At 43.4% G+C, this 25727-nt stretch overlaps 1 protein-coding gene across 1 annotated transcript in view; it reads left to right on the forward strand.

Moving 5' to 3' along the window:
• The window catches only part of CPEB4 (cytoplasmic polyadenylation element binding protein 4), a 193268-nt gene that overhangs the window by 10027 nt on the left and 157514 nt on the right, over positions 1-25727 (forward strand). Inside the window, exon 2 of the mRNA XM_024199349.1 lies at positions 22362-22422. Coding sequence (XP_024055117.1) covers positions 22372-22422 — 51 coding nt within the window. The 5' untranslated portion in view covers positions 22362-22371. The remainder of the gene's footprint in view (positions 1-22361; positions 22423-25727) is intronic.

A 25727-nucleotide genomic window follows, 5' to 3' on the forward strand; every position in this document is an offset into this window, starting at 1 on the left:
TTGCCAATCCCTGATTTACAGCATCACCCCCTTCTTTCAGGTGTCCTGCCCTTTCAACCTTTCTCCCCATTGAGGAGCTTAGCCAGACACAACAGCTGTTAACTAGCATTTCTTTCAAAGAAAATTCTAATGTAATAGGAAAAGGCTACTCTCCACTACAACTACATGCAAAGAAGAGTCCATTGCTGTTCAGTTTTTTTTTTTTTTTTTTTTTTAAATTATTTTTTTTTAACCGAAAGATCTTTCGGCTTGAGGGTGGGGGTAAGAGGTCCTGTCTCCCATCCTCCCGGGGGCTCTAGGGAAGTGAATTATTGTCCTTTTCTTTCCCTGTCACTAAGAGCCAAGCTATCAATGGCCAAGCAACACCCTCCTTCTGCCTTAAACACCCTCTCAGTGAGACACTTGCAGGCACAGAGCCTGAGTTAATACTGCTTCAATGCTTATATCCATTTACTCAGCAAATTTGAGCTCTCTATGGTAATAAAAGTCATCACTGCAGCTTTCCTTTAGCAAAGACCCCCATGACAATGAGAGGAGGAAGAGAGAGTCACCTCCCTCTCTATGCAGGGATGGGTTGGATTTCCTTTTCCATCACTTTTGCTCTTTCCTGGGTTACCTCCTCTAATCAGATCCAGAGGCAGGAGCAGTCTCTGCATGCTCGGCTATGATATTTCTTCAGGGGATGGTGTGTTTATTTTAATAAAGAATGATTTCAAATGAAAGGCCCAGATCATCAGAATTCTCTGAGGGAAACTTTCTTACTAAGGGGGTGGGAGTGGGGGGGACAACAGAGAGGAAAATGAACCCTTCTGGGTTTGCCCCATAGCTCCCCATGTCAATGATAAAAGAGCCTAGATTTGCATGGAAGGAAAATAGTTGGCAGATTTCTCTTCACTGTCCTGGCAACCTTTGGCCATGAAATTAAAAAGCCAGTTATTGAGTTTAGTTTCTAATAGCTTTGTCCTTGCCAATGATTAAACAGAGAAATCTGGAATAGGTGGCTTTAGCCAGGCATGGTATGTGCTGAAATGCAGGCTGAATTACAATAGGGAGCCATTGCAGAGGAAGGAGGGGTGTGCGTGCATGCGTGTGCACACACACAATCTGCATGAACTAAATGATTGAACTCTGGCAATTTCAACTGAAACATTCCAGCATTGTAGCAGCAATGCTGATTTCTCTGCAAAGCATTACGCAGAGGTTATTTCCCATTCCCTGTGCACTCTGGTTTGGAAGGGGGAGTTGGACATGGATGTATTTGGAAAAATCAGATGACAACACTGTAACAGTAAATCACAAACTGTGTCAGTAATTTGGGGGGTAATGGTGGGGAGCAGAGATTGCCTGGGACAGTTCTGGAATTGCAGACATTCGCAGCACACATGCACAGATGCTCCTGCATCCATCGAAATTTAAAGAAAATGAATTCAGACTTGAGCTCTGGGTGCTTCAAGAAGTCTCCGATCTCCACTTCTTCAAAGCTGTGTCTCGGGGCGGGGTTTGGTGGAGAGATTATTGCAGAATTAGGGTAACACAACAGAAGATATTTTATTTAAAGAGACACTATCAGGTCAGGTTTGCCTCCACATTGGTTTTGTGAAACACACTCGGATAGGTCTGTATTCCCATTTCTGAACATGATTTTTGTAACTGCAACCTAGTTTATTCAGACTAGAATTGGGCCCCACTTTTCAGGGTTTTAGCATGTTTCAGGAGCTCAGTTAAAACATTATTCTGTCCTTTTTATACAGCAAGACAGAGCTGTTTTTAACGGTGCTGGGGGACAGCTATTTTGTAACCCTGTCCTCCTTCAGCTTGGTAGCAATTGCAGTGTAGAGCAGAAACCTGCGGAGTTGAGCAAATTTGTGTGTGTGTTGGTTTTGCCTATCAGATAGAGTTCCCAATGTGTGATCGCTGTTTAATCCTATACATCCAAACTCATATATCTAACTGGTCAACGCAGCATCCATTGTGTGTTTGGATGGATGGGGGGTGAGGGTGGGGGTGGGGGGTGTTCGGTGCTGTAGTCAGCGTTCTTTGGCAGCCAGGGGAAGTGCTGGAGTTTTTACTTCCTGTAGATTTACAGAATGAACAGCTTGGCTGCACAGGTGGCAAATTATCGCAACAGTTGAGAAGTACAAGGAATGTTTGCCCAGCCCATAATTCTCTTCTGAAGAATGTACAGTGTGTACTAAGCCTGCCAGCCTTTCAAAAAGATCCTAAGCCCAAGGAGAAAATGTATATTCCCTGTTCGTCATTTATGTTGTGCAACATATTATCCAGGCAGCATATGCTATGTGTACGTGACACCTTCCGAATTGGCCTCAATTCATAATACAAACACTTACACATGCGTGTAACTTTACTTATGTGAATTATCCCATAGACTTCAGTGGGTCTGCTCATGTGAGTAAATTTACACTTACGTTTCAGTGTTTACAAGACTGGCCCCCTCTATCATTTTAAATATTATTGTTGATACTAATGCTTACAAATGCCTGGGTGTTGCCATAATAAACACTTTACATCTACCTTAGGTAGATATTTGAATAATATACACATTTTTATAATTGTGTTGTATTCTATAACTGTTCTGTGGTGTGTGTTGCTGGCAACTGGAACAAGTTTGGTTCTATGGACTGCATCTTTAAGTGTCTATGGAGACTATATTTGTGAGGCAGCACTGATGTGGAATGTTACAAAGGAGAATTGCTGTGCTCTCAAATGGAAATTTCACTTTTGTTTTTTCTTGTTTTGTTGTTTCCCTTTTCATAAAAGTCAATCACACTGAAAGTATTCAGAAAAATATAACATCTTCTATATTACATAGCTTATTACGTATATGAAAGTGGGAAACATAAGAACAGTCATACTGGGTCAGACCAAAGGTCCATCTAGCCCAGTATCCTGTCTTCCAGCAGTGGCCAATGCCATGTGCCCCAGAGGGAATGAACAGAACAGGTAATCATCAAGTGATCCATCCCCTGTCACCTATTCTCAGCTTCTAGCAAACAGAGACTAGGGACACCATCCCTGCCCATCGTGGCTAATAGCCATTGATGGACCTATCCTCCATGAACATATCTAGTTCTTTTTTGAACCCTGTTATAGGCTTGGCCTTCACAACATCCTCTGGCAAGGAGTTCCACAGGTTGATGTGCAGTGTGTGAAAAAAATGCTTCCTTTTGTTTATTTTAAACCTGCTGCCTGTTAATTTTGTTTGGTGACCCCCTACTTCTCGTGTTATGAGAAGGAGTAAATAGCACTTCCTTATAACTTTCTCCACACCAGTCATGATTTTACAGACCTCTATCATATCCCCCCTTAGTTGTCTCTTTTCCAAGCTGAAAAGTCCCAGTCTTATTAAACTCTGCTCATATGGAAGCCGTTCCATACCCAAATCATTTTTGTGGCCCTTATCTGAACCTTTTCCAATTCCAATATATCTTTTTTGAGATGTGGCAACCACATCTGCATGCAGTATTCAAGATGTGGGCATACCATGGATTTACATAGAGGCAATGTCGTATTTTCTGTCTTATTGTCTATCCCTTTATTAATGATTCCCAACATTCTGTTAGCTTTTTGACTGCTGCTGCACATTGAGTGGATGTTTTCAGAGAACTATCCACAATGACTCCAAGATCTCTTTCTTGAGTGGTAACAGCTAATTTGGACCCCATCATTTTATATGTATATTTGGGATTATGTTTTCCAATGTGCATTACTTTGCATTTATCAACATTGAATTTCATCTACCATTTTGTTGCCGTCACCCAGTTTTGTAAGATCCTTTTGTAGCTCTTTGCAGTTTGCTTGGGACTTAACTATCTTGAGTAGTTTTGAATCATCTGCAAATTTTGCCACCTCACTGTTTATCCCTTTTTCCAGATAATTTATGAATATCTTGAATAGGACTGGTCCTAGTACAGACCCCTGGGGGACACCATTATTTACCTCTCTCCATTCTGAAAACTGACTGTTTATTCCTACTCTTTTTTTCCCTATCTTTTAACCAGTTACCAATCCGTGAGAGGACCTTCCCTCTTATCCCATGACAGCTTACTTGGCTTAAGAGCCTTTGGCGACAGACCTTGTCAAAGGCATTCTGAAAATCTAAGTACACTATATCCACTGGATCCCCCTTGTTCATCTGCTTGTTGACCCCCTCAAAGAATTTTAGTAGATTGGTGAGGCATGATTTCCCTTTACAAAAACCACATTGATTCTTCCCCAACAAATTATGTTCATCTATGTGTCTGACAATTTTGTTCTTTACTATAGTTTCAACCTGTTTGCCCAGTACTGAAGTCAGGCTTACCAGCAGGGATCACCTTTGGAGCCCTTTTTAAAAATAGGCGTCACATTAGCTATCCAGTCATTTAATACAGAAGCTGATTTAAATGATAGGTTACAAACTACAGTTAGTAGTTCTGCAATTTCACTTTTGAGTTCCTTCAGAACTCTTGGGTGAATACCATCTGGTGCTGGTGACTTATTACTGTTTAGTTTATAAATTTGTTCCAAAACCTCCTCTAATGACACCTCAATCTGGGACAGTTCCTCAGATGTGTCACCTAAAAAGAATGGCTCAGCTTTGGTAATCTCCTTCACATTCTCAGACGTGAAGGCCGATGCAAATAATTCATTTAGGTTCTCTACAATGGCCTTATCGTCCTTGAGTGCTCCTTTAGCACCTTGATCGTCCAGTGGCCCCACTGATTGTTTAGCAGGCTTCCTGCTTCTGATGTACTTAAAAAATTTTTGCTGTTATTTTTTGAGTCTTTGGCTAGCTGTTCTTCATATTCTTTTTTGGCCTTCCTAATTCTATTTTTACACTTCATTTGTCAGAGTTTATGCTCCTTTCTATTTTCCTCACTAGGCTTAAACTTCCACTTTTTAAAGGATGCCTTTTTGCCTCTCACTGCTTCTATTTTGTTGTTTTAGCCACGGTGGCACTTTTTTGGTTCTCTTACAAATTTTTTTTTTTTAATTTGGGGTATACATTTAAGTTGAGCTTCTATTATGGTGTCTTAAAAAGTTTCCATGCAGCTTGTAGGAATTTCACTTTTGGCACTGTACCTTTTAATTTCTGTTTAACTAACTTCTTCATTTTTAGTCCCCTTTCTGAAATGAAATGCTACTGTGTTGGGCTTCTATGGTGTTTTCCCCGCCACAGGGAGTTAAATTTAATTATATTATGGTGACTCTTAGCAAGTGGTCCAGCTATATTCACCTCTTGGACCAGATCCTGTGCTCCACTTAGGACTAAATCAAGAACTGCCTCTCCTCTTGTGGGTTCCAGGACTAGCTGCTCCAAGAAGCAGTCATTTAAGGTGTCAAGAAACTTTATCTCTGCATCCCGTCCTGAGGTAACATATACCCAGTCAATATGGGGATAGTTGAAATCCCCCATTATTATTGAGTTTTTAATTTTTTTAGCCTCTCTAATCTCCCTGAGCATTTCACAGTCACTATCACCATCCTGGTCAGGTCAGTAATATATCCCTACTGCTAGATTCTTATTATCAGAGCATGGAATTACTATCCATAGAGATTCTGTGGTACAGTTTGGTTCATTTAAGATTTTTACTTCATTTGATTCTACGCTTTCTTTCACATATAGTGCCGCTCCCCCACCAGCACGACCTGTTCTGTCCTTCCAATACATTTTGTACCCTGGCATTATCGTGTCCTTTTCTGTAATAGTTACTTGACACGCTATAATGTATCTCTGTAATCCATTGCCTTTCATTTAAGGATCTCAAAGTGCTTTATAAACATTTACAATGTTCACTAATGAAGCCTGTGAATTCAATAAGTATCACTATCTTCTCTTAATATTCAGGTAAGCTGAGGCCCTGAGAGGTGAAATTAGTTGCCCAAGGTCACTCAGGTCTTGTACACACTACCACTTACATCAGTATAAGTTGTGTCACTCAGGGGTGTGAATAAGCCACTCCCTGAGCGACGTAAGTTACACCAACCTAAGCACGGGTGTGGACAGGGCTATGTCGGCGGGAGAGCTTCTCCCACCGACATCGCTACCGCTGCTCACGGAGGTGGTTTTATTATGCCAATGAGAGAGCTCTCTCCTGTCGGCATAGAGCGTCTTCACCAGATACACTACAGTGGCGCAGCTGCACCGATGTAGCACTTCTAGTGTAGATTAGCCCTCAGTGAATCTGGTAGAGTCAGGAATAACAGCCAGGATATCTGAGTCCTCTTCAAACTGCCGGACAACACTTACATGTCTGATAGAGCGGGCAGCATTAAAATTTTATCATGCTCTGATATAATACCACAGAATTTGAAGCCCTCCTATACATATAATGGGAAATGCCTCAAAAGCCATGCAGTAAATTTAACGACTGTGGGCAGTAAATGTAGTTTTAAATATCACCACCTGTCTATAGAGAAGTATATATTGGAAAGGGCATGTTTGTCTCAAGTAGACGGCTGCTTATTTCTGATCCTTTGATTTCAACATCAGTGTCAGGAAAATACAATATCACTGTTACTGGGCAACACCCCTTCCCCCCACTCCAACAAGTCCACCCCTTTCTCAAGAACTCCATGTCCTTCTCAGAACGTCTTGCCCTGGAACTAAATGGAATTGGGATGGAAAGACCTTTGATTCTCCTCTGCTCCTTCTTCCCCCTCCACACACACTAGATGGGGAAGAAGACCCCATAGTTATAGTTGCTGAAGTGCAGGAAAGTGTCACATGCTCAGCACGTAGCGACTTAGTGCTCCTTTACAATGAGAGGAGATACACTAATGTCAGAGAGAAAAAACAGCTGTTCACCTACTCGCTAATGAGAGGGAAAAGGCTGGGCTTTCTCTGCCACAGACAGGAGTGGGGGAGCAGAGGGTGGGAGAATGAAAAGCAATATTTGAAAATAATTTCCACTGCCCCTCTCTCTCCCTCATGCACCCATCTCCACAACATCTAGGCACCATACATCTAATTGGAAAAGCTTAATTCCTGTCCAAAAGGGGCATTCTGTGCAGCACCCCCTTGAACTCTAGAAGACATGCTGAAGACAGCATGGAGTGGAGCTGTCTCTCTTCCTTCATATGCTGGTTTTGGAGCAGGACTTTAATCTCCTTTTCACAAATATTGATATATAAATGTGCGTGTATGTGTGTGGAAGCTAATAACATGGATTTACATTGCCCCATAGAATTCTCAATTGTCCCTTATCTACAGACCCTGGCTGTCCTCCCTTCCCTGCAGACCTGCTGTTCTTGACATTTTAGCATGGTAAATTATTTACATGTGAAACACTGAATCAGGAAGATCAGTTTTGAGAAGATGCTGTGTGTTCTCAAGGAAAGAAACTCACATTTGTTCATGAATCAGGCTTTCTTATGTCCTTCGTTTAAAGCCTGTGTGCTACCCTCCCTACCCTCTCCTATTATGTGGCAGAGCTTCCTTTTAGACATGGCAGTTTCATTTATAAATGGAAAGTTATTCTTGCTTTGAATTTTTTGAAGCTTGATCAATGTGTGATGTGGAGGGGTTGGTTTAGTTTGGTTTCCTTCTTGACTGTGGAGAGGGATTGAAATGCGGAAGATCTCTTGTGGGTAGGGCAAATTCTGGTCCCTGCCCCACCCCGCAGCAGAGATTCCATTCTGGTCCCCGCTCATCCTCCACCCGGACTCCAGATCTCCCTCAGCTGAGGAGTCTCCCCTCTCTTTTACCCACACGGTACATGAGTAGATGCTGCCAGGAGTTGAGTTCTTGGCAGATTCCCCTGTGCTCCACCATATAGGAACAGACTCCCCATGTGCCGGGTTGCAACACTCACTGCACAGAGGGGCAGCTGGGTCAAATTTCAGTGGTGTTGCAACCACACAGATGAAGCAATGCTCTGCACTGCAACAGCAGCAGCAGTACTAATTTAGTATGGGACCACTGCTTAAAAGCCATGGTTCTCCTGTCTCTGCAGCCTTTGGAACTTTGAGCAAATGCAAAAACCTGGGTGGTGGGAGAAATGGGAGAAGAGGAGGTGTGTGGTAGAGCTGCTGTTCAAGGAATCAAGCTAGGGGACACCATTAGAATTAGAAGAGCCTAAAATTCTAGCTGGTCTGGGGGCTGCTGTTTGGTCAAAGATTGACCCTGCTGCATGAAAACATTGCCTGACATAGAGATTTGTCAACTTCTTTCAGTTGCGTCAGACTCTGGATACTGGGTTTGGAGAATGGGGCCCTGTCCGTGCTATGATGCAGTAGATAGAGCATTGAACTGTGAGTAAGGAGTCCTAGGAGCTGTTTCTGGCTCTGCTACTGTCTCGCTATGAACCCTTGGGCAAGTGACAAAAGCCAAACTTTCCAGAGTGGCCTCTGACTTTTGGGTAACTCGTTATTGCTTGCTCAACTTCAGATGCTTTGGGTCTAATTTCTGAGTTGTTGAGCCCCCACAGCATCAGCTGAAGTCAATGGAAGCTATTGGTGCGCAGCACTTTTGAAGATTGGGCCCAAGGTGTCTCAAGTTGGGCCCTCAGAAATCTAGGCACCCAAAATCAGAGGATGTTCAGCCCCCCTCATTCTTTTTGTAACACAGTTATAACAACACAGGTCTCAGAAAACAAAATCCTTTTCCAGACTGATGGGGGCAATGGCGCTAGAATCCCGGTTTCAACAGTACGCAGGGCCTAGAAAGAAAACAAACACCTGCAAATACTCCCCAAAGGGGGACAAGGGAGGCTTTGAAGCAGGAGGTTATTAACATCACATGGTTCCTTGTCTCAGAATTTTAACTTGGAGATATGTGAAAAATTCCATCTGAAATTTGAAAAGTTTGAAAACCAAAGGTTTGATTTGGAATGTTCCAAAATGGTCCAATTTTTTAAAAAATACAGCTATATTTTCCTTTTATTTTTATTGAAGAATAGGCTCATTTTGAGTGAAAATGTCTTTTGCTTGGAAATCATCCTGGTTTTGAGCAAAAGAAGCAAATTTGTTTTGAAATTTGAGATTATGAAACTGAAAATTCCTTATGGATGATGATCAGATGTGTTTCCTCAGGAGCATGGGGAATTTCCCATTTCACATATTTTGATGAGAAAAATAGCCATTTTATGGATATAGCATGAAAAATGAAATTTGTGTTATTGAATGGCCAGAAAAGTAAATGAAAAAGATCACTTAGAATTTGTGAGAGAGAATTTTAATTCCTTTGGTGTAGCTTTAGAAACTATACAGTGGATCGATCATCCTGCCACTAGATGCAACTAACTGCTATTCATTGCAGCCAGAGTTACTCCTATCATGTAGAGAGAGACAGGCCCCAGAAGTTAAGGAAGAGAGAGAGACACACTCTTATATAAAGAGATGGGATTAGACTTTCCTCAGCAGGATTCTAAAAGGAGTGTCAGATTTGTAAATGGCTCCTATTGATTTTATATTTGCAGTCTAAAAAAATTGGGTTTGATCATGAAATCCTTGGAGTGAAAAATATTTCCTCCCCCTACCCGATATGACTGAAAAACTGCCTTCTTCTGAGCTTTATGCAATGCTCACAGCTCATCATTTAACCAGTGCAAAGTAACCAAAAACAGTGCAGCTGGTGTTTGAGATCCGTTTAGCTAGTCCCCGTAAAAAAAAATTCCTTCAGGCAGTCCAGAGCCCTGGGAGAGTGTCAGTTTCTTTGATTGCTTATTGTAGCTATAGCACCGGAGATAAAACTTTAATGCATTTTTATTTTCTCAAAGCTTTTAAGTATTCATCTGTGCTGAACAGTGCATCTTCCTCCATATTATTATATGGAGATATATCTTATAGAACTGGAAGGGACCACGGTCATTGAGTCCAGTCCCCTGTCTTTACAGCAGGACCAAGTACCATCTCTGACAGATTTTTGCCCCGATCCCTAAATGGCCCCCTCAAGGATTGAACTCACAACCCTGGGTTTAAGATGCCAATGCTCAAACCACTGAGCTATCCCTCCAGAATGTAGTGGGTTAAGATTAACAGATACAGTATCAAGTGTTTGGTGAATGGGAAGTGTAGTGGACATGTATAAAACCACCAATAAATAGAGGCAATAGTAGTCATTCACAAATAAGAAATTAATAGAACAGATGATAGGCAAATTAGTTTGAATAAAATCAGGACTGCCCCAAAGTTCACCATTGGAAGTTTGTTATTGTGGGCTACATGTACTGGTTCTTATGAGTGCTGGGAGGCATGCACTGGTTTGTTATTCTAGGGTTGCTCCTGAATGCTGGACTAACTGCAAGAACTAATTTCTTTTCTTTCCCTACCTCCGCCCTTTTTTGTTTTTGTTTTTAACTAAAACAAGAAAGAGAGGGTAGGTCAAGTTTGGGGATCTCCTAACTTTAAACAGCTACACAAAGATTGCTCTAGTGCCTTTTGCTGTAACATTGTGGATTTCCCTTGTAGCTCCTAGGAAGATGCTTATTATGCTAATTTCCTTATTCCTCTCCTGCCCCTCCCAACCCCAATTCAGTTTAGTTGCTCAAGAGAGGTCAGGAGAGCGATGCCCTCTTGCTGACACACGGGTAATCCAATCTTCCACCCTGTTGGTCTGCCAGGTTGAATTCAAACTCATTTGATTGTAGTGCCGGGCTATTGTACTGACTCTGCCATCGGAGCTGGGAAGCTGATACACTTGAAGAGATGTTAATGAGGAAGAAAGTTAATTAGTTAATGTAAGAGGAAAAATATAATCCCTAAAATTTTGCAGTCCACGTTGTCTGTTTCTTCTGCAGCTTCCTGCAATAGTTAGCACAGGGCCTGCTCTTAGCTGTGCACGCAGCTTCCCCACAAATAGAAACGTGAGCAAATGCCAGCAGTAACTGAGAGGCTTAAGATGAGCACTCAGATCTGGGGTGGTAGGGACAGGTTGGGGGCACATAGGGGATTAAGAGTGTGGTCCCCACCAGCCCCATGGAAAATGCTAAAGAAAGTGCCTACTGTCTTTTGGAACACCCTCTGCATTGGGACCTTCCTTTAAAAGGGGTTGGAGTGGGGCAACTGTTGGCTGATGAGTCCAGGAAGCCAGGGCAGAGCTGCTGGGGGTGAGGAGCCAGTGCAGAGGTACAGGATCTCTGTGAACGTCGAAGGGCCTCCAGCAACACCACCTAAATCTGCGCAGATCTGGGGAGATTTGCATAGTTTGGGGGATAAACCCTTTGTTCTTTTGTGTGGGATGGAGGAGAACCCCGCCTCTGTGGGAAGAATTTACCCTGCTGCAGGGTGGTGTGATGGAGCCCGGTGTTATTAATGGAACTGTCTGTATTTGTTATGCACCCATCACTGAGGTATCCAGGTGCTGCTAAACCATGTTTCATTTGTTTGGACATGCAGGGACTGAATTTCCCAAAACAACCAAACCTCCAGTGAGATATTGGATCTGATTCTGATCTCACTTAGAAGCAGTGTAAATCAGGTCCACTGTATCTTGAGACATCGAGTGCATAACTCTCCACCAGCACCTATTCATCCCTGAGTAGGAGGCATTTGGGTTCTAGAAAATCCCAAAAGAAACTAAAGGGGTGTGGAGTAAACCATCAAGCCTCAGGAATGAATCATATACTGATGTATGTATTGCTGGTATAGAACATGTCTGCCAAGCTCTGGGTGCTTTACAAAGACTATAATACAACACTTAATCCTTAAAATAAATCACATTTACCCCTCTGACTTGACAGATGAACTTGGAGGAGGAGGACAGAGTTAACAGCTGCTTCAGGACCTTCCCAGGGGGTGGCATATACCCTTCATTCAGCTCCTTGCTTTAATGACTCCTCACTCACACACTCTAGCTGAATGGAGACCATTTGTATTTTATATCCGTATGCTTTGTGGGGAGGGAGAGGGAGGGAGGTGAAGAAGAAAGGATCCAAAGTCTATGGAAATCGATGGAAGATCCCTATTAACTTCAGGGGGTGCTGGATTAGGCCTTAAGAAAAGAGAAGGCAGTGATGAAGGAGAGAGGGAAAGGGGAGGAGAAGAAATAGCAAGGGAAGACAGTGAGACACACACAGAGGTAAATAATAATGTGCATGGGTGATATTTGTTCAGCAGCGTTCCCCTTCCCATAGTTGCCAGCAGATCTGTGTTCTTGCTGCAGAAATCAAGCCCCTGCCCCTGTTTCCCCCACAAACACCACTTGTTTTAGTGCATTGAGTTGTCAGGTGGACTGGGGAGGGACCAAACACTAGGCACAGCTGGGATAAGGAATGTCAAGGTCAGAAGGCAGCAAGAGCTTATCAATTATTTGAGAGGACAGAGTCAATAAAAGGATCTTTTCAATATAAATATCAGCTGTATTGGCTGTGATGGGACTCAGAGGAGTGAGTTGTTCACACCAGACTAAACTCCAGTAGCCCTGGAAGATAAATTTTGTTTGAAGGAAGCCTTCACAGTATTACTTCGGTAGCGGCTACCTTTTCCTTGCTTGCCCCAGCCCAGTGACGGGTCCGTGGTCTGAACTGCCACCCTGCCATAGGCACCATCATTCCCACATAATTTCTTGTGCACCCAAACACTTGTCCTCACATGCATGCAGTCACACAGGTCACTCATACTCACATCCTCTGGCACATTCCAATGCAAGTGCTCTTGCACAAATGTACATACATCCACATGCACTCGCCTCATACAGAAATATTCACTTGCACACATATGCTCTTGTATGCTGGCACAACGCTACTCCATACAAATTTCAGAGTAGCAGCCGTGTTAGTCTGTATCCGCAAAAAGAACAAGAGTACTTGTGGCACCTTAGAGACTAACAAATTTATTAGAGCATAATGCTTATAGAGCTTATGCTCTAATAAATTTGTTAGTCTCTAAGGTGCCACAAGTACTCCTGTTCTTTTTACTCCATACAAATGCTCACTAACATACATTCAAAGTGAATCCACATTCACATACAGGCACATTCATATCCACATCTTCCCAAGGTTGCTGACACTGGTTCAGCTGCAAGCCTGTTAGTAACCATGGGAAAATTTCCCCCAAATTCCTTACTGTAGAAAAAGTTTGAGAATAGAGAAGGCAGCTGGATACTAGCTCTTGGCACGTTTTAGAGATCTGTAAGGCGGCCATTAACAAGTGGCCTGCTTAGGAATTTGGGTTTCTCAAAGGTTTTCTGTTTGCCTTTGCACTTTGGAACCTGGCACTATAATGGTAGCGGTGTCATGTAAAAAACAACACCCTGATGTGAATATTCATCTCATCAGGTTTCTGACCACCAGCTCCTAGATGGTTTTTTAATTAAATAGTCTACGTCACAAGGCTCAGGATGAATTAAAGAGACAGTACCAAGATAGTCTGGGATTTAATTTGATTATTTGTCCCTTTATCTATTTGCAAAGTCCACGTATTTCTTTATATGTGTATATTTTTAATAAATGCTTCAATGGTCTTTAAAAAAAAATCAGTGTCAGTCACCCAGTATTCGAACAACCCTACAAAACGAACCAGTGCGCACATCTTAATGTTCACGAGCAGCCCCACAATCATAAAACGGTGTGTCGAGCTTAGTGCTCATGAGCAAGCCTATCTGTTTCAGTAAGGAAGCAGATTTCAGTTTCAGGCTTCCAAGGAGTTACTAATGAGCTATTGCTCAAGGAAGCTGGCTTGAGCGTTGTGAGTTCTGAGGCCCAATAATACATTCTTTGTGCACTGAAGTTAATAGAAGAATTAGGTGCACAGGGAACGCAGGACTGGGCATGTGGTAAGTTGGAGAGCTGACTAACACCTAGAAGCAGGGAATCAAATGCGTGGACATGATATAGCTGAAGACTCAACATTTTTTTACTTCCTTGCATGGTGAAAATGTTTCTTTATTCTGTATTTGTCTGTGTGATGCAGAAACCACGGACATTAGATATGCTATTACAGTAAAGTAAATATTTGCTGTGTAATAATTGCCATGTTCAAGGCTAACAGATGCTATAATTAGGGTTCAGTAAAGGTTTCCATTATTACCTCTGCTTTTACCTGATCACGTCTTTCTCAAAATCCTCTTTTTAGTCTGAAATGTTTTTGCTTGGTCTTTTCCCAAAGATGGATTTATCATTTCAGCAAAATAGGTTCAGCCATGCAAGAGGGTGATGTTTGATGGAGAACTGCATGCTATATGTGTTCTTGCCCAGATTCTGAGCTGAATCTGAATTGTGTTCAGTGAGACGTGGATTGCAAGGGAGAACAAAGGCATTTGAACACCACCCTAACGTGGATTCTCGGGCTGGCTGCAGACTAGAACCAAAATGGAACCAGATTGCAGGCATTTACAATTAAAAAGGTTGTAGAGGAGTTTTTAAACTAAGGGCTGGGGAAAGGCCAACAGATGCAGCGGAGCACATGGTTCGGATAGACACATCCCTTAGGGGAGGATTTATTAAAGGGGATACTCTATATCAGGGATCGGCAACCTTTGGCATGCGGCTCGCCAGGGTAAGCACCCTGGCGGCCCAGGCCAGTTTGTTTACCTGCCGCGTCCGCAGGTTCGGCCGATCGCGGCTCCCACTGGCCGCGGTTCGCTGGTTCCCACTGGCTGGGAAGCGGCGCGGGCTGAGGGATGTACTGGCCGCCGCTTCTCGACGCGCCCATTGGCCGGGAGCGGTGAACCGCGGCCAGTGGGAGCCGCGATTGGCCGAATCTGTGGATGTGGCAGGTAAACAAACCGGCCCGGCCTGCCAGGGTGCTTACCCTGAAGAGCTGCGTGCCAAAGGTTGCCGATCCCTGCTCTATATCCTAGTAAAGAGGAGAGGATAGAAGTTCATAAAGTACAGGTAGGAACTGAAGAGACACAGTCAAATGAAAAAGAGTGGCCGAGTACATCGTGCTGGTGGGGGAGAGGCACTATATGTGAAAGAAAGCATAGAGTCATATAGTAACAATCTTAAATGAATCAAACAGTACTGTAGGATCTCTATGGATAGAAATTCCATGCTTGAATAATAAGAGTATATCAGTAGGAATATACTAGTGACCAGGATTGTGATGGTGACTGTGAAGTGCCCAGGGAAATTAGAGAGGCTACAAAAACAGAAAACTCAATAATAATGGGGGATTTCAACTATCCCTATATTGACTGGGAACATGTCACCTCAGATGGGATGCAGAGATAAAATTTCTATACCCTTAATGCCTGCTTCTTGGAGCAGCTAGTCATGGAACCCACAAGGGGAGTGGCAATTCTTAGTTTAGTCCTAAGTGGAGCACAGAATCTGGTCCAAAAGGTGAACCAGTCAATAATAGCAACCATAAAGTAATTAAATTTAACATCCTTGTAGGGGGGAAAATATCAAAGAAACCCACCACAGTAGCATTTAACTTCAAAAAGGGGAATTTCACAAAAATGAGGAGGCTAGTTAAACAGAAATTAAAAGGAACAGTGACAAGAGTGAAATCACTGCAAGCTATGTGGAAACTTTTTAAAAAACACAGTAATAGAAGCTCAAACTATACGTATACCCCAAATAAAAAATAAAACAATAAAAGGACCAAAAAAATGCCTCCCTGGCTAAACAACAGAGTAAAAGAGGCAGTCAGAGGCAAAAAAACATCTTTTAAAAATTGGACGTTAAATCCTACTGAGGAAAATAGAAAGGAACATAAACTCTGGTGAGTCATGAATAAAAGCGTCATTAGGTAGGCCAAAAAAGAATTTGAAGAGCAACTAGCAAAAGACAAAAACCGACAGCAATTTTTTTAAAGTACATCAGATGCAGGAAGCCTACCAAACAGTCCCTGGGGCCTCTGGGCAATCAAGGTGCTATAGGACCACTTAAGGAAGCTAAGGCCGTTGCGGAGAAGCTCACTGAATTCTTTGCATTAGTCTTCACCTCAGTGGATGTGAGGGAGATTCCCACATGGAGCCATTCTTTTCAGATGGCAGATCTGAGGAACTCTCCCAGACTGAGGTGTCCACAAATGAGGTTTTGGAACAAATTGATAAACTAAACAGTAATATGTCACCAGGATCAGATGGTATTCACCCAAGAGTTCTGAAGGAACTCAGATATGAAATTGCAGAACTACTAACTGTGGTATGTAACCTGTTGCTTAAATCAACTTCTGTACCAGATGACTGGTGGATAGCTAATGTAGCGCTGATTTTTAAAAAAGGCTCCAGAGGCTATCCTGGCAATTACAGGCCAGTGTGCCTAACTTTAGTACCAGGCAAATTGGTTGAAACTGTCGTAAAGTACAGAATTATCAGACACACAGATGAACATGATATTATTGGGGAAGAGTCAACATGGTTTTTGTAAAGGGAAATCATGCTTTACCAATCTATTAGGTATTGAGGGGGTCAACAAACATGGACAATGGTGATCCAGTGGATATAGTATACCTGGACTTTCAGAAAGCCTTTGAGAAGATCCCTCACCAAAGGCTTCTAAGCAAAGAAGTCAGTCATGGGATGAGCAGGAAGGTCCTCTCATGGATCAGTAACTGGTAAAATGATAGGAAACAAAGGGTCGGAAGAAATGGTCAGTTTTCACAGTGGAGAGGGATAATTAGTGGGGTCCCTCATGGGACCAGTGCTGTTCAACATATTCATAAATGATCTGGAAAAAGAGGTAAACAGTGTGGTGGCAAAGTTTGCAGATGATATCGAATTACTCAAGATAGTTAAGTCCAAAGCTGACTGTGAAGAGTTACAGAGGGATCTCTCAAACTGGGTGACTGGGCAACAAAATGGCAGATGAAATTCAGCATTGCTAAATGCAAAGTAATGCACATTGGAAAATATAATCCCAACTATACATACAAAACGATGGGGTCTAAATTAGGTGTTACCACTCAAGAAAGAAATGTTCAAGTCACTGTGAATAATTCTCTGCAAACATTTGCTCAGCAGCAGTCAAAAAAGCCAACAGAATGTTGGGAACCAACGGCAAATGTCAGAAGACAGGATACTGGGCTAAACAGACCATTGATCTGACCTAGTATGGCTGTTCCTGTGGCAGCTCTTGTCCCCAGCCTAAGTGAGAACAACCCAAAGGCCAATTTAATTTACACCTGGTTAACCAAGGTTTAATTTACACTACAGCCTTTCGAGCACTTGGGAATAACCAGGGTGCACAAGTGCTTTGGCCATGCCCTCTTTTCTCTGGTCACACCCCTACCTGGCTGTGACGTATGCTAAGCCAGGTCTTTGGCACCTGTGAATGCTGTCTGTGTAGGGGAATCTCCGGGGTAGCTGGATAGGTTGACTTTCCAGCTCTTTTGGTGGACCAGAGTGGAAGGAGGGGAGGGCGGAATCTGTCCCATTGTATTTATGGCTGTTCTTGTTGGAGGAAGCAGCCCTCTCTATCCCATCCCTCAGACATGACGACATCTTTGGTATAAACCCACCTGGTACTTTTTGTATCCTGGAGTCTGTGTGTAGTCTGGCCTAGATATCATGTAGCAAGGTTGCTGCCAGAAACCTGTACAGCAAGCTACCTTCCTTTTCTCCAGCCCTCAGACCACAAAAGATTGCTTCAGAGGAACTGCTTATCCTTTTCCAAAAAATAGCTTTATGCCCCAGTTTCTTAAAGGTATTTAGGCACCTAACTTCCATTGATTTCAATGGGAGTTAGGTACCTAAGTAACTTTAACAATCTGGGCCTTACTTAGCTTTTAGATCTTTTCTGGAGAGACAAAAACTGTGTGTGCAGCACCACCGAGAGTCAAAGCAACAGGAACTCCAGCGTGGAACACTCATCTCTCACCCGCAGTACAAGGGTTCAGCAAAAAAACTGCTGAGTCTGGATTTCCCCCAGTCCACCTCTCTCAGGAATTCACAGGACATCTCTGAACACTCGGCGAAAGGTAGAGACTTTAAAACGCCACCACATTGGTTATCAAACAAGTGTTCCCCCTTTACTGCTACAGGAAATGTAATATATTCAGTTCATGTCTGATTCTATTCTGCCTGGTACTTGATTTTGTCATTTATATCTGTGCAACATGTATATAAAAACACTACCAAATACAAATGGCAGGGTTTGATGTCTACCTTGCTCTCACTGGGGCCAATGGAGGGCAGGTAGCTTGCATTTCCCCTGTTCAGGGGCTGCAAGAGCTGATGCAGCACAAAACTAGGGCAACCCTGAGGATTGTCCTGCATTGCACCTCTGATTCAGTGGCCCCGTGGGCACAGGTCTGCCTCAGCCATAACCCTTCTGTACCTTCTCTGCCTCCTTTCTCCTCCACCCTCCTCTTGATCCACCTCCATCCCAATCCCTGGGAAGAAAACACACGCTGCTTTTATATACTGCTTGTGCACACTCCACATATACATACTGCATGTACACATGCTGCATACAAATACTGCTCATGTGCACTATGCTCATACACACTGCACACACACACACACTGTGCACATTGATGAGACACACTGTATTGTGGAAAAGTTCCATAATATTCTTTAGCCTTTCCAGTGAACCCATAATCATTGTATGGGTCTGGGTCAAACCATGCAACAATTGTCAGTGTTGACTGAGATTTGATTTGAGGTTTGTTCGCACCCTAGACTTAAAGCCCAGTTCAGGGGAGTTTTGAGAGTGGGGCAGATCACTGAACAATGCCTGGATTGGAACCAACTGAACTGTTGGCCTGATCCCTTGCAAAGGGAAGCTGCTGAATTTCACAAAATCTGAGTTGCCACTTGGTAGCACAGCTTGTGGGATGTGAAGGGTCCCAGTATCCGCCAAACAATATTGTGTCCAACTGCATCAGTGCCATTTAAGGAAGCTGCATCATATCACACTGCCACACAGGCATTGCAGAGTTGCCACTCCTGACCTTGTCCCAGCAGGCGAGCTCCAAAGAAGTGGCAACCCCCAGAATAGAGTCCAAAAAAAGGCTGCCAGCAACAGAAAGTTCAATGCAGGCTTATATTGCCTGAAAGTTCTGCTGCAGTGTCCTTGAGTGCCCTCCCTCTGCCCTCAGTCTTTGCTTCTAATGTTTTATGCTCCTCTAGCTTAATCCATTTTACAAAACATTCCATCCCTGTATCTCTCCGCCTCATCAACTCTCCGGGTCTTTTGAAATCTCATTTTAAAGCATCTCCTTTCTCCTTTGCCTCTGCCTCTTAATTTCTCGCTCTCCTTTATTAGCCCTAGTTGGAAGCTTTCATTTATTCCGTATCCTGACTTTGCATCACTGTTTTCTCTCATTTCGACACCTTTTACGGGCTTGACCTGTAAAGCTCTCAGGACACCACGTGTTTGAAAGATGCTCTAGAAATGAAGGGTCCAGGCCTGCAAGGCACAGTGTGCTTTTGACTCCCATTAAAGTCTGTGGGAGTTGAGGGTGCTGAGCACTTTGTGGGATGGGCCAGAAGGCTGCATTATATTGTATTGTAGAGCTGGGGAACTGAGTCCTCATTTTAAAGTATACTTGTGAAATTTTCTATAATAGCTGGTTAATAGCAGGACTCCTATTAAGGACTTTTTTCCCCTAACATCTTCCTCTTTGAATGAACACATGCTACTTTCTGTAATAGTCGTATTGCTCCTTGTAGAGTCCATCAAATTCAGCACTAAACAAATACTCGAGCAAGATCTTCTGAAAGTGTGGATTTCTAGTCTTGCCTGTCTTTTGGTTTTGTCTATGTCTTGCCATCATAGACTGAGCTGGAAACTAGGTCTGAAAGCAAGCTTGAGACTAAGGTATGAGTAGAATAGAGTCAGTTTTATCAAAGGTTGGAGCAAAATGGACAGTAAACAGATATAGTGGGACACTGCTGTGTTTTAAGTTAGGCAAGAGGATGGTTAGCAATGCCACAGTGGGGGGTTCCAGACATACTATTAGCATAGAGAACACTTACAGGAAGAAGTCTTTTGGCTCATGGTCAGCTGGATCTAAAGTACTATACATTAGGGAGAGACGAGGGGGACGAAAGTCTGCAATAGTCCAGTGTTCTCCCAACGCGGTGGGGGACTGGGGTTGTTTTTCCATTGTATTGATCTGGAGCTAGCCAAATATATTGTAATAATGGTAATAGAATAATTGTTATATGTTTAGTATTAGAGCTAGCAATGCTGACTGAAATCCAGAGGTGAAGTGGGCTAGGGGAGGGACTTTGGAGTAGGGACAGTATGTGGAAGGCATTGAAGGAGAGGGACTTGAAAACAAAACCGTACACAGCATAACAGAGAGGGTGAGGGAAGAGAGAATGATAAAGAGATCCCCAAAGAGTTCAATCAGAAGCTAAGGGTCTATATCTGAAAGGGAGTATCTATCCAGCCAAGTGAGTTATAAATCCACAATTTCTCTGTTTTGTGTTTTTGTGTGGCAGAAGCTATACGTTAATCAGTCCTGAGAAGCATTCATTTCATTACATTTTGACTAGCATCCCTTCAAAACTTCCCACAATCCCTATTAGGAAGGCTCAGAGCACGTGTATCTCCTAAAAGCCATAGATGTGCCAATCTCCTTTCATTTCCTATGGAATAAACTAAAAACATTGGGCCAGGTTCAGATCTCAGTTGTAGTTTATTGCTGTAAATCAAGAGCATCGTTATTTTTAAATACTTGGGAACTATTATAATTTCAAGGTGATGGGCACCACGTAGATTGGTAAGTAGGTAGATAGTATAGGAACTCCATTGATTTCAGTGAAGTTATTCCAGATTTACATTGGCATGAATGAGACAGGATCTGGCCCACACTAAGGAAACATTGTTGACCTCACACTACTGTATTTAAATATTGAGGAGAGATTCTCTTGAGCAGATCAGGCATATTCTACTGCCACGTTTCCTCAAGAAGGATGGGATTTTGCACGTGTTCATATGTTACTGAACCTGAAGTGGGGCCCCTTGGGATGAATGGTGGTGAGGGAGGAGAGAGGAAGAAACATTAGGCTAGTATCATACAAACCAGACACCCTCTTTTATTGCTTCTAAAGGATAGGGTCAACAGCAACCATCTGGGAACAAAAAAATCTCTGAGGGGCTATAATGTAGGTCATGTGGACTGTGTAACAATTAGGCCTTGTTGCATGATCTGGAGAAAGTGCCTCCTTCCGGAGCCCTCCTCACCAGATTGCCATTGCTGGAACCAAAAAGTATTGTGGTTGTATCAGGAAGAATTCCAAAGAAACCCTCTACAGTCTGGAGAGTTGATCCTGGGACCTTTGGCTCCATGCCACAGGCCAAGATACCCTCATCCTGGAAAGTAAACACCCACGCCGTCAGCACTGCCACATCTGTGAAAGATACAGGTCAATCAGACTTGCATAGCTGCTGAAGCTGCCAAACTGTCACCCCATTACAGTGTCGTGGGAATCTTAGCCATTTCATTCCAGCCCTGACTGATGCCTCCCCAGCCTTGGTAATGAGATGCAAGCTCTTTGATTTGCACGCCTGCAGCAGAAAGGCCTTTCCCAGTGGAGCGACCATATGTGCAAACTTCAGGTGTCCTAGCAGTGACTGCATACGCTTTAGTGTGATTTATTTTTAGGGACTCTGTTTCCTTTACTGCCAGGCTATGTAATGTCTTTCTAACTTGTCCCCTGGCAACCTAGATGCCATTTTAATGGAGTTTATCTCATTGCCCTCTAAAATGGGATGTCAATGGATAGCTCTTCTGTTTCATTAAGAGCTAATGGAACAGACAGCAAACGCCCTAACCAGTTTGCAAAATGGTCTGGCAAGGCCACCTCTGGATTCCTGGTGTGGTGCATGAGGCTCTGCATCAAACAGTCACTCTGGTTGGCTTGGATTGAGGAAACCTCCCAGTCATATCAGACTTGGTACCTACCTGAAATCCAATTCATAACCTGCTGAGACAGTTTTCAAAAGCTGTGCTAGATGCCATCCGGCTCTGTCTGGGCCAGGGCTGAGATTGAGTTGCTTGTGGGTGGTACTGGCTATACCAGCCCTTCAGTTACTGCAGAATTTAAGCTTTCATGTAATACACCCAATCCCTTGCTCCCAGAGTACTAGTCCTTATGGCTTGTGATGATCTCCTTCTGAACATGACATGATGCAGGGCTAAGTCTCCTGACAATCAACAACTCGGAGGACAAATGCCTCTGCAGGAATTGCAGGCCATAAATGCAGCAGAACTGAACTGGTCCCGCTGAACATTGTGTATGTGTGCGTGCAGTTGGGGGCATGGGGTGAAGAACAGACTAGGACTCTATATGGAAGTGTTTGATAGCATGTAAGGGGTAGATGATTAATAGATTTACTACTACATAGATCTGCAGATCTAAATCACCCAAGTAATAGGTGCACACAGGGATTGAAGAAGAGGGAGTGGAGAGGCTATGTATCACTCCACACCAAGATACTAGGCTGGGGTAAAGAATTCCTTTTCCTCAGTTCTTCTTAGATCCTCTGTGCAATGCCTATTTCATTTGTTCCTGATAGGTCTGGAGTGATGGCTTCAGTAACACGATTTCACCACCAAGACTGCAAGGCCAAAATCCAGGTAAAGTCACGCAACTCTTTATCTTTTTAGGCAGGGGTGTGTGTGTCTTGTGAATGAGCTTGTAGAGGTGCGGCCTCACCCCTGCAGCGCCTCCTACTGGTCGCTTCAGGGAATTAGCTCATTCCAGCGTTGGAGCACCCTCTGCAGGCCGGTGATCCGCCTGTCCTCTGGCCCCGTGTCCCTCCCAGGACCCCGGTGCCCTTTTGTCTGGGGTGCTGCCCCCTGGCAGTAACCCCCCAGTCTTAGGGTCTCCCCTCCCCAGGAAAACCCCACCCACTATCCCCACCTCACCTCAGAATAAGGCCACTGCCAGTCACCAACTAGCCCCCGCTCCCTGGGGCAGACTGCAGTATAAGCCACTCATCACAGGCAAGGTTGGGTTTGGACCTGCTGCCTTGGCCTACACCTGGGCTGCCCTCTGCAACCCCCAGTACCTCTTGGCCTCCTACTAGGCTGCAGCCTGGGGCTATCCAGGCTGGAGCTCCTCAGCCTTTCCCCAGCCCTGCTCCACTCAGGTACCCTGTGTCTAGCTCACTGCAGCCAGGCCCTTCTCCCTCAGAAGGCAGAGAGAGACTGCTTGGCCTCTGGCTCCCAGCCTTTTTATACAGGCCAGCTGTGGCCTGATAGGGGCGTGGCCCAGCTGCGGCTACTTCCCCAATCAGCCCAGCTTTTACAGCTGCAGCCCTCTGCCAGGGCTGTTTTAAGCCCTTCCAGGCAGGAGCGAGGGACCACCCCGCTACAGAGCTCTTAAAAATCATGTTCTCTGACACTTTTTTGGAAGCGTAGAATTTGTTCACTGGTGTCTTTGGCCAAAATTTCAGCTATTACCTTCACTGTTGGGCACATTTCTGTGTTCTCCACCTAGAAATGGCTGCATTTCCGAGGTGTTTGAAGGGCTCTGGGGTTTTTCAGGATGAAAGGTGCTATATAAATGTAAAACAGTACTAGACAGACATGCACATATATTAGCATTATATACTGTGCAAATATAATCTCTTCTGCCATCAGCCCTCATAGTATGACTCATATATTATGCTTACCCACAAACTCTCTGAGAAATATTACAATCTCAAAGGCACTGAGCAGTTATTTGAAAGGACTTGGAGTATGAGAAAAAAACCAGAGCATCTACCATAAAAATTCAACTCTCCTGACTTTGGTTTTCCCCAGGTAGAGAGAAAAAGCCAAAGCCAATACAATATAGCAAAATGATATGTATATTTATATCTGGTATGTCTATACTAAGTGGGGTTTATTCTTCTCTTGATACCTATGCATAAAACCCACTGATGTTAAGGTGGGGGTTGTGTGGGCGCATTAAGGGGACAGTATATCCTCACATATATATATAATATATATATATATATGCACCTCTACCCCGATATAACGCAACCCGATATAACATGAATTTGGATATAACGCGGTAAAGCAGCGCTCCGGGGGGGCGGGGCTGTGCACTCCGGCGGATCAAAGTAAGTTCGATATAACGCGGTTTCACCTATAACGCAGTAAGATTTTTTGGCTCCTGAGGACAGTGTTATATCGGGGTAGAGGGGTGTGTGTGTGTATATTTACAGTGTATACACACATATTATGTATGTATTGTACCATTAGTCTCCATTTGTCATATTCACTCTCAGTAATGGCAGGTGATGTGCACGTCACATTCCCAGCCATGCAACATGTAGCCAGATACTTACTGGGCCTATTTAATTCCCTCTGTTCTGGGATACTGACCAACTGTTTTGTACACCCTTTGTTATGAAGGGGTCAAGCATATACCACTATCCAGTCAATTTAACTATATTAGCACCAGGGCTCTGGCCTGGGGTATGGGAAACAGTCTCTCCCTGTAGTGCTGTGCTGCACACACAAAGTACATAGATAATAGAGATTCAGAGATCCAAATGCCAGAGGACACATTGAATGATCAAGGTTTTGGACAATCATAGGAACTTTCAATGACACTGACAGATTGTAGAGGACATGAGGCTGTTTCAGGTAACTGATGTTTGAATAATCAGGTTTGTACTATGTTCACAAATCTACAAACGATTTCAATATACTGTGTGAATAAATAGATACAAGCCTCTGCTTTGACTTCCAGTGATGTTTTACTGAATTTCTGAACCAAGTAGTTTTCATCCTGGTTGTTCAGTCATGCAGAGTCAAACTAGTTTGTGAAAATCCAGCTGCATATTAAATCACTCCACCATCATACATCCTGCTGCTGTCTGAAACTGTGGACACTAATCCTCTGGAATTAGGAGGGCTGGTTCCCTACTATCTGCACTAGCTGCTGTTGACAGCAGTAATGTCTGAAACAGGGAGTAGCATACAGTTTGGTTTTCAGGAAATTGGGTTACTATGGCTGGAAGATTAAACACACAGACCGTCAGGCCTACAAAGACATGTGACAGGTCAGGCAGAAATCTATTTTTTTCTGCAGTTTATAAGAGGTCTCCGTACAGAGGAGGCTTATAGGATCAAATTCACTGACTTTGGTCAAGTTACCTCAGGGATGAATTTGGCCCACAGAGAAAGCAATAAGGTATTTAAAGCAATGAGAAACAACACGGAGGTGGAAATGAGAGCAATTAAAAAATATAAACCTGCTTGACCCTAATTTGCAAACCTCTAAATGTAAATGAATATTTCTTGTTTTGAAGTTCAAGCATAATAACTTATGGAACCATTAGGGCTCTGATTAAATGGTTCCCCCAGCTCTTGACTCCTTTGTGTCTGGGTGTGTATATTTTCTTATGTGATCTTTCTTTTCTAGTTTGTTTTCTTGTTTTAACCTTCCAGTTCACTAGCAGTGCTGAAAAACAGGCCCTTTCCCCTCGCTTCCCCCCCCCCCCCCCAAAAGATTGCATCCAGTGTCTGAAATGTGCTAATCTCAGCTGTCTACCCCACACACACGTCTTTCTCTCTTTTGTGTTTTTCTGTTGTTGTTTTTTTGCCTTTGGAGACTGGAGTCACCACTGCAATCAGGCAATTATGTTTCAAAGCCAGAGAACTCCATTGAACTTTACCAAAAACTGCTGAAGCAAGCAGGCAAGTGCACTGGTTTTGAATGCATGGCACGGAAGTGCAATCACATTCCAATCAGGTGCTCTCAGGGCAGGAGCAGGGCAGTAAGATTTGAAACAAGAAGCTAATTTCAGTGCTGGATTGTTGGGAAGCTTTAAGTTAATGTTGTGATTTAAGGGAAGCCTTCTTGGTGCAAAAAGTCTTTTCAGTTCCAGTGGAAGGTCTGGGGAGGGGGGGATATCTGTTTTATCTTTAAAGGGACATTTTTTAAG

This window comes from Terrapene carolina, unplaced genomic scaffold (genome assembly GCF_002925995.2).
Source record: "Terrapene carolina triunguis isolate 2854851 unplaced genomic scaffold, T_m_triunguis-2.0 Scaffold629, whole genome shotgun sequence".
Lineage (NCBI taxonomy): Eukaryota > Metazoa > Chordata > Testudines > Emydidae > Terrapene > Terrapene triunguis.